Here is a 10,139-nt window from a genome sequence, read left to right on the forward strand (position 1 = left end):
TGCAGTTTGTGAAGGTTAATTGCTTGCGGTTTCTCCAAGCCAATTGAACCTGCATGTCTCTAGTCAGAATGGTGTGTTTTGCATGTGTATTATGTAAGCAACCTTGTAAATAGGATATGAACAGTATGTGAACTGGGGTTTGCATGAACAACCAAGCACATGCAGCACTGTGTGAAGCTCTGAATGTTTAAAAGACTTCCCATTCCTGCCCTAGTTAATAAGCTGGAAACAAACTTCTATGTTCTTCTAGCTATTTCTTCAGTAGAAGTGGCTTTAAGCCTTGACTTCTATAGATGAAAAAAATGGCTAAAGTTGGATTTTGTATCAGTACCCTTACCTTATAACCTATTGTTATCGGCCCCATGGCATCCCAACTGCAAGTGAAAAGCAAGCAATTAAAACCAGGTCCAACCCTGTTAGCTCTGCCACATTAATCAAGGTTACCTAGATGCCACCATCTACCTGAATTCCATCAATGACACAAACATCTAATGCAGCCTTCCTCAATCTGGTCAATGATCACACTGAGATGATAAATCTAATCCAATAACTATAGATGGTACCCAGTTGGGTAAAGAAAATGAAAATCTTGCAAACAGAACAATGCAACTGATTTTACGATCCAGAGCAGCTACATCCCAAACATTAAGATTTAGAAAGTGATAGCATCAGACAAAGAACCACACACTTTCCTTTTCAATTATTTGTTCCACAAAAGGCAAAGACAGATCAACTATAAATTTATTAAAACAAGTTCTATTATTATACTAGTATATACATTTTAAATCCACATGCAAATAAATCACATTGTCAAGAATTAAATTTTCTTTATACAGTTTTTATCTTTGCAAAAATAAAGTACTTGCATAGATTTAAGATAGCACTCTTTTTAAGAGCTAAATATAGACCTATTAGAACAGCAGTTTTATCAAATTGTTCAATAATATTAAGACTACTTTTGTTATCTTCTATGTAATAAAAATATAAATAGCAACAATATAGAAAGGAGAATTTATGAAAGGCTCAAATATGTTTAATTATTTCAGCCATGTAGAATTCAAAAATAAGCAAATCAACATTAAAAAAGGAGAATGTAATTTCCCCCCTTTTAGGCTTGTTGCAGATAAAAACAGTGTAGCAAAGATTTTGTTTTGTTTAAGTCTGCAAATACTATTTTGGTTCAGCTACAAAAATTCTGAAAGACATCAGCCACTTCAAGCCAGTTTTGGAAGCAGTTGAGCCCTCTCTCACGAATCTGTTTTCTCCCTTTATCAGTAATGACTTCTCCAGTTTGTTTAACAATCACAAGTTTGGGAATGGCTGTTATGTTGTATTTCTTCTTCAGTTCACTGTAAAGAAAAAGAGAGAAAAAACTGACTATTCTATGGGCATATCAGTAGATGATCAATCAGGCTTTTCATCATTTGTCCATAACTGTGGCAGAAAGATCCTTTTTTCTGCTCTGTCCCCATGACATTGTCTTCATCTAGCTCCTAGCCCATGAATAAGAGTCAGTGTTAAAGTAGCATCTTCTTCCTTATTCTGCAACATTACAAGGGCAAACTCAAAATATCTAAAATCTATTAAGCTTTGTCACCCATTATTTTGAAGGGAACTTAGGTTGGATTTGAAACAGAGACAACAGAGGCATGATTAGGATTGGAAATGAAGACAGCAAATTTTATACTAATATAACAGGTAGTCCTTGCTTAACAACCATTCATTCAGCGTCTGATCAAAATTATGATGCTAAAAAAAAGTGACTTATGAGCTGTTGCAGTGCCCCCATGGTCATGTGATCCATTTTGGGTGCTTGGCAGCCCACCCACAGGGGCACTTCAACTCCCCCCACCTGCCCATCTCCCCTCCCATCTCTGCCCTGCACTCTGCCTTGTAGGGTGGCAAGCAGACTCAAAACTGTGTGGCTCTGGGGCTGCTTGCCACACTCCAGGAAGCTGCAGCCACCTCAGCCCAGTCCCAATTGCTCTTGCCACCCTGCACTCTAAGACCCCTGCCGCCCTATGTGGTGCTGCCCCAGCACACCTTGCTGTCAGCTTGCTCCTGCTGCTGATGAGGTGGGCCCGGCCTGGCCCTTTGCACCAACAAGCCCCTTTGCATGAAGCCAGCAAAAGCAAGCCCCTTTGCAAGGAATTTCTCCAGAGAATGATTCCTACACATGGCTTCCTGAACCAACCCCCTGCCCTTTCCCATTGGGTGAAACCGCTTCCTGGGAAAGAGCTGGGGAAATGGCCAGGGGTTGGTTCAGGGAGTCACATGTAGGAATTGTTCTCTGGAGAAACTGCTTGCAAAGGGGCTTGCTTTTGCTGGCTTTGCACAAAGGGGCAATAACAACAACCCCTTTGCACGAAGCCAGCAAAAGCAAGCCCCTTTCTGAAAGCTCAGGGAGCCGCATGTAGGAAAAGGTCGCCGGAGAAGCTGGGTCTGAAAAGGAGACAGTAAAGGTAGCATAGGCATTTCTGCTTGGGCCATGGGGGCTGGGCACAAAAGGCATGTGGTCGGTGGGGAGAACTGGGAAAGAAGGCAGCTTGGCAAACAAATGCTTCCCGGGGTGGCTTCACGTGGCTTGGCTGGGAAAGCTGCAATTAATGCTGTGCTGAGGCTCAGGGGCTTTTTGCAGCCCCAGAGCCATGCAGTTCTGGTTGGGTGTAGGGTGGCCAAAAAGATCGAGATGGGAGGGAGATAAGCAGATGGGGAATGTTGGAGGCAGTCCCTTACCTTACTGAGGCTCAGGGCTGGGGGGGCCCAAGCTCGGAATGGCTTGGATTGGGGTAGGTCCCCAGCTAACGACTGGTGAAATTCGCTTAACAACAAAGGGAATTGCCAGGATTGTAGTCACTAAGCAATACGGTCACATGATGTCTCACTTTATGTCCACATCGCTTAGCAACAGAAATTCCAGTCCCAATTGTGATTGTAAGTCAAGGACTACCTGTAAGTTTCTAGCCAACTCAAGGATTGGTGAGGACTACTTCAACTCAGGAGCAGCAAAAGGCTTTTAGTGCAAAACCAGAACCAAGTATTAGAATAGGATAATCTGTGGTCATTTTAAGTCACTTGAACTGAGATGGTTATTTCTTAATTCTGTATCTCCAATTCAGAATCTTCTGTGGAATTCCTTCTCTAATAACTAATTCAGGAACACGGTATCCTGGAAAATATGCTTTGTCCAAAAAAAAAAAAAAAAAAAGGAAATAATTAAATTTATATATGTTGGTATCTTTTCAACAAGATCTGGATTCAGAAAAAAAAAATCTTTTCCCAAGTCAAAGTGTCTCTTTTTATTGACCATCCCATTGGCAATCGTTTGGATAGGTACAAGACCAGTGTTGTCCAAACTTGGCCACTTTAAGACGAGTGGACTTCAACTCCCAGAATTCCCCAGCCAGCCATTCTGGGAGTTGAAGTCCACTCGTCTTAAAGTGGCCAAGTTTGGACAACACTGTACAAGACCATGGAAAGATTAATTGATGTCTATATGCAGGCTCAGCTAACCATCGTCCAGGCTCTGCATGTTACAGCGTTCCCTCCTGTAAACTATTTATTTCTGATCCTCCCTCAGTTATTTGTTCATTTGGTTTCCTTTCTTCTTTTCCACTCCTTCCTTCTATATTATAGTCCCTCTTTTGTTGCCACTGTTTAAACCAGTGTTGTCCAAACTTGGCCACTTTAAGATGAGTGGACTTCAACTCCCAGAATGGCTGGCTGGGGAATTCTGGGAGTTGAAGTCCACTCATCTTAAAGTGGCCAAGTTTGGACAACACTAGTTTAAATATTTTTTTCAATTATACTAGTTTTACCTAGTTCTCTTGTTTCTTTATACTCCCTGCAAAGCAATTTGTAAGTCACCCAGAGTCATTGTGACTGGTGGGGGGGGGGGCATATAAATGGTTAAAATAAATAAAATAAATAGTTTTCTTTTCATTGTATAACATTTAAAATAATGCAGTAGTTTGTGTGTCTGTCTTCCCATTGTGTTTCAGCCTTATAAGCACTATATGATTTCCATCCCATATTTGTCTTAATGATTACATATAGTACTACTTCCTGTCAATAGTTCATGGTTGATTTGGATGTATATTTTGCTGAAATATCAAATTTCTTTTCAGCTTCATTTTTTTTTCTCTTACGATGGGACATTACTTTGTAGGATGAAATGATATTTAGTTGAATGCACAACCCAAAGCACATGGGATTATGCACAACCCAAAGCATAATCAAACCACCCCAGTGCTTAATGATTAGCAACATATTATTTTCTTCAAATGATTCACTTTTGTTTCTCCAAATATGTCTTGAAAGGTTGTACACAAATAGTTCAATCTTTATTTAATCAATCCAAAGCAGTTTGTTCCAAAATGTTTCATTCTCATCAAGGTTTTCTTGTACATACTTGAAACAATGAATTTTGGTTGGTACAAACTGTTCTATTGATACAATGAATGTTGTAATTAAGTTGGAGAAACGAGTTCTGTGGACAACTGTAAGAAATACTGTACTGTGGATCTGTGAATATCTACCCTATTGTCAGCTAAACTTTTCAACAGCTTATTTGCAGTGAACTGTTGGTTCTATTTAGCAGATCTGACCAATTTGGGGTTAGTTCCAGCAGAAATTTATCTTGGTCTTCAAGCTAATGTCCCATAGTCATTAAAGAAATGATACCTGAAAGGGATTAAATATCTCAGCAAGATAATGATCTGAATTGTACTTCCAAATCTACCATGAGTACTTCCTGGAAAGAAAAAAAAAATAAAGATTTCAGAATGGCCTTCCCAGTCCCCAGATATTACTGAAAATCTGCAGGGAGATTTTAATCATGCAGTATATGCAAGAAGACTTAAGAATATTTCTGAGTGGTAAGAGAAGACATCCAAAAGCAATAACAGAAAGATTCTTAGTTGGCTACGGGAAATATTTGGAAGCTGTTATTTCTGCCAAAGGTGGTGTTACAAAGTACTGACTGAAAGGGTTTCCAAATTTTCATATCCACTGTTTTCTTGTTCTGAATCCATAAAAAACTATAAATAGTAATCATGCATTCCATTTTTGCAAAATGTCCTCATGTTTAATTATGCATCATGTAGAAATTATGTAAGCTTTTGTTCGCTTAGAGATTTACTGAAACTCCTCCATATCAGGCCATCTTTTTGCCATATCTTCCCATCTTCCCTTCCTTCTCATCACTAACAAAATCTGTTCACCCCCACAAGGCCTCTTCCAGTCGGTTGCAAGAATAGTCATCTGATCCCTCTGAAAGCTCACAATTGTCTGAAGTCATACTCTCTCTTCCTTATAAAAACTCACACCATTCAATATTTATTCGAGACTTGGCCGATGACTTGAGCTGACAATTACCATATGATCTCAGGGATTTTAACTTTCAAAATAAGCTTTCAGCATATATTTTGTCTTCTGTTTCTCTATGGACTCCATGCAATCTGTCCAAAAGCCATTCTGAGCACAATTAGAAAGTTATTGTGGGATCTGTTTGACATTATGACAGCAGGCTTGTTCCTTTTTTAATCAGGATATTACTTATTTCTGGTATTAAATATGCATGACATATTTGGAAGATGTTGGGAAGGAAATATTATTCTGACCCTTATTTACACAATACATTTATATTTGGGGACAACACCAGTCTGAAAATTGCAAGTTAATCTTTTTTAAATCATCAATTAATAGAAATGCTGTCAATTTAGATTAGCAATTGCCCATCAGATCTAAGTAACTGCAAAAGGAATTGATAATATATTCAATTAAAGCATCTTTTGACTTCACAATTTGGTCTAAATGCATTAACAGTATCTAGAACTACTGAGTTACTATCAGCACTAAAATGTGTTGTGAACAACTCTTAATTTTTAGATTTTTTTACAATACTGTTAAAGTGAATATAAGAACCTTATAAAAAAAGTTGGAAGACCTGTAGCAGCAAATCAATGGTTAAGGGTCTTAAAGTATATTAAGTATTTTTCTTATGATCTTAAAATGAGATTAATTCATCTGAAAGTTTTTTCATCCTTATTAGGCACCTCAGAAAATGTTTTAAAGGGATTGGCTGTTCAGTTCATTATGCTGGTAGTCTAAAATAATGTCACAATCATTTATGCATATGATATGGGTTTGCTCTACTAATATCCCTTTTTATATGAAGAAGTATGGATTTATTGAGTAACGGTCATAACAAAAAAGATTGCTCTTTTCAAATGGAGAGACAGATTTACAATCTTGGATTAATGTTATGAATTGGATCTTCCTAGGAACTGGCTCTCTATTGATGTTAACTAAAGAATGATGAATATTACTCCAAGTTTTAATGCTGTTTTAAAACTGAACTTTTTTCTATATGTATTATAATATGTATTTGGCCTTTCCCCCTCCCCTTTTTCTGTTTGCTTGATTTTTTTTTCTTGTTTCATATCCTTTTTTCCTTTACATTTCTACATACTCAATCATCAAAAAATAAAATTAACTGACTACATAGAGAAATTTCGAACAATGTTAACATTAAAATTTCATTCAAACAATTAAAAAAAATCTTTTATCACAAGAGGCAAAATCTAAACTCTAAAAAAAATGTCTGAATATATAAAAATGTTTTCGACCAATGATTAAAGATAATTAAATTCAGTGCCAGGTGAGCTTCTTTGAGGAAGCAGCTAGTTTAGGGTAAGAATTCAAGTGTTGAAGTTTGAGAAAACAATGAATTCAAATCCCAGCTAAATCATAATAACTACTTAGTAACTTCAGGTTATTACTATCTCTAACCTAATTAGTTGAATGTTATTTTTATTTATTATATTTTACTTTTATATTTATATTTTAGTATACCACCCAGAATCCATATTGATTGGGGCAACCTATCAAAATTGTTAAATAAAAAATAACCTAGGCTTTCTAATTGGTTATTGTCATGATACACTTAATGAGGATAATCTTTGAAACTGTCTATAGTTCTTTGGAAGAAAGTTAGAAATAAAGATAATTTAACCAAAATCTATAAATGGGTCACCACAGCTGAATGGATACTTCGTTAATTATACCTGGGATGTTCATATGAACAAGTCAGGTTGGCTGTAGAAGATGCTTTCTTTTGTACCACACAGTAGAGGGCAACATATCAACAGTGAAAAAAAATGAATTTATTTTCATCTTGTTTAAATGACATAGCTTAAGCACAGTTCTTTTAAAATCTCCCTGTGCTAGACTTGTACCTCTGCTGAACTCCATACTGGAACTTTCTCTGGCGATGTGAGAAAAGTTATATAACAGCCCAGTTATATAACTTTTAAAGTTATAAATTTATATCTAAGGCAATTGATTTTTTAAAATCAACTTTCATTTTATCCTTGGTGTTTTCAGGAGCCACACTCAAGCTGAGAAGGTTGAGAGAGGGATAAACAAATAGAGATAAAAGAAGGGGAATAAGGTAAATGGATTAGAAGCAGGGAGTAGCAAATCAGGCCTACTTCTGTATTGTTACCTGAGCAGGTAGTATACACAGAAACAACTGAGGTTGCACGTGGCTGAAGCAGTTGGCCATTGCAAGGCATCCTCCGTCCTCTAGATCAGAGGCAGGCAGTCTGTAGCCTTCATTTGAATTTCACCTAGTCTTAACCCTGCATGCAATTGATTCAACCACCTGATGTGAGCAAATCTCTGTTTCTGCAAGCAACATGCTGGGCAGTGATGAGGTGGGGAGAAAAAAAAAAGGCAGAACAGAGAAAAACAAAGAGAAAAAGAAGATAAATCCACCTGGGTGACTTTTGACTGTCCTGCCTTACCATAGCCAACACATGGCTGTCAGTTAGATTGGGATATGAGCTTTCCACCTAAGGATGATACCTGGTTCTGGATTTAAATGAGCCCTCAGCCAAATTCATCAGTTCATCAGTCAGTTGTTCTCTGTTTGGGCTTATCACTTCTCAGGCAACCTCCTTCATCTGACTGTATCCATACTGGTGGGGGAAAGAAAAGCCTGGGTACCACTTTTAAAAGCAGTCAAGATGAACTTCAGTGTACTATTATAAGGTGAGGAGAACTATTAATCCGGTAAATGTAATCTCACAAAGAATTAAGTACATTGCAAGTGAACAGGGAAATCAGGCCACGTGGAATGGTGAATTGTATCCAGGGAGAATATTCCATGCTGTTGTTTACATGCCCATTTATTTCCAAATGAACAGTGAGCCAAATAAAGGCACTTCAGGGTTGATCTCCATGCTGTGAACTTGCTGCAGCTTCAAAATGTATCCCAGGCTGTAGGAAAATCTGGAGGCTAAAAGGAGTTCAGCAGCTATTATCTCTGATAAGACTTTGCACAAGGGTAAAATTAATCATTCTGATTGCAAGCTCTCTGTCCTACCTGCCAGCAAAATAGCTCTCCACATAGCAATGTAAAATCTTTGGGTGGATGTTAATGACTTGTCCAACCGGGAGAGTTATATGATTGCCTGAAAGTAATGGGTGCTTACTGGTTAAAGTGTCTAGGGCATCCTGGCTTCTTTCTACAGTGCCTATTTGTAACCTTTTTCTATTATTTTCCTGTACCATTCCAACAGAAGAGTTAAATCTAAAGAGGAAATAGCTAAACTCTGGCCAATAGCCACATACCTTCTTCTTCTCTTCCCCTTCAGCACTGCCACACACTTTGGGGAGCCATTCATCACAAATACATAGGTGTGCAAATGTTTAGGTGTTTAAAAGAAGAGTTATAAAATGAGTACCCCACAACACACCTATTTGTTTCTGAATAATGATGCTACGCCAGCAGAGACAGAAACATGCCCTGGTATGGTCTCTTTCTTTTTCTTTAATTGGAAAGCCCTGAGGGTTATAAGCCCACAGGCAGAGGAAGGAAGGGGTACATGAATAGAATGGATACATGAAGAGTTGGTGTGATCAGTTAAATGGTGGACCCCAGCTTCTGAAGAGCAGCCAGCCATTCAAAGCACTTTGACCAGAGCTCCTCACTCCCTTCCTTGAATGCATCTCATGGGTTTTTAATCAAACTGCCTATTCTTGTGCCCTTCGAATGGGCTGGACTTCAACTCCCATAACTCCCCACCAAAACAGTCAAATTATGGGACTTGTAGAGTCATCTGGAGGGCGCCAAACCGGGGGAGCTGACTGACAAGTTGCCCGTTTCGTTCTAGCAAATGACTGAAGAGGGAAGGGGTGGCGGGGAAGGAAGGAAGGAAAGAAGAACCCTTTTCTCCAGCTTGCAGGCACCGGCCATTCTCATCATACTCACTGCTTAAAGGGGTCCTGGAAGGGCAAGGCCAGCCAGCCCGGGTGCATCTTGTACATATAGCTTGCCATTTCTTCGCGGCTGCGGTCGGACGAGATGAACACGATCTGGAAAGGGGCCGGATGAGGGACGACCTCCACCAGTTCGCTGTAGAAATCGCACAGAGTGGGGGTGAAGTCCCTGCAGAGGGAGCACCAGGCGGCCGAAAAGTACAAGCCCACGATTTTGTTCTCCAAAGCTTGCTCTGGGTCCACGGGGCTGCCCTCCAGGTTCACGAGGATCCGCCCGCTGAACAAGTCCACCATCCTGCCAGCGAGCGGGCGGCCGGGCGGGCGGCCGGAGGAGCTACGTAGGAAGGAAGGAAGGAGGCACCCGCAGGACGGCCGGCCTTTAAATTGCTGCGCCGACCCTCGCAGAACATCCACAGGACAACCTTCCCCGACGGCTTTTCCGGAGGAGCGGGAAAAAATCGGCACCGTCCTTTTTTCGCTCCCGCGGGCTCCGCAAGGCGGCTTTTCCCTCAGAAGAGCGCCTTGGGAGGCGACTCGAGGCGTGGGGCGAAGTCAGCAATGGGGGTCCTCGGATCCAATCGCTGCCCAGAACCGCCCTGGGAAAAAACTCGACGTCTGGAGGGCGGACACGCAGGCAGGAGAAGCACTGCAGGGAAAGAAAATGAACGTCGGGCTCACAAGATTATGAAATCCGATGAGCGGGATTAAAGGATTGTGAAGTTACCACCGAATTTGTTTGTCGGAGTTATAAATGGAGTGAACGCCTCTAAAAATAGACCCCGAAAGCCAGACTTAGAGGAGCGTTGGGAAGGCTTGCTTCTTTTCAGTAATATTCCCTAGATCCGATTGCACCA

General features: G+C 40.0%; 1 protein-coding gene across 1 annotated transcript; it reads right to left on the reverse strand.

The window, feature by feature from the left end:
- Positions 1-807: 807 nt before the first annotated feature.
- NXNL2 (nucleoredoxin like 2) lies at positions 808-9,937 on the reverse strand. The gene is made up of 2 exons (XM_007436978.3): positions 9,278-9,937; positions 808-1,349 (listed from the first exon to the last, which is right to left on the reverse strand). Exons 1-2 carry the CDS (start codon positions 9,577-9,579, stop codon positions 1,181-1,183), a joined length of 471 nt encoding a protein of 156 aa, XP_007437040.1. The 5' UTR covers positions 9,580-9,937; the 3' UTR covers positions 808-1,180.
- Between the last annotated feature and the right edge of the window lie 202 nt (positions 9,938-10,139).

Source organism: Python bivittatus, unplaced genomic scaffold, assembly GCF_059951505.1.
Source record: "Python bivittatus isolate LINGU-HERP-01145 unplaced genomic scaffold, Pbiv_v1 ctg000850_np1212, whole genome shotgun sequence".
Classification (NCBI taxonomy): domain Eukaryota; kingdom Metazoa; phylum Chordata; class Lepidosauria; order Squamata; family Pythonidae; genus Python; species Python bivittatus.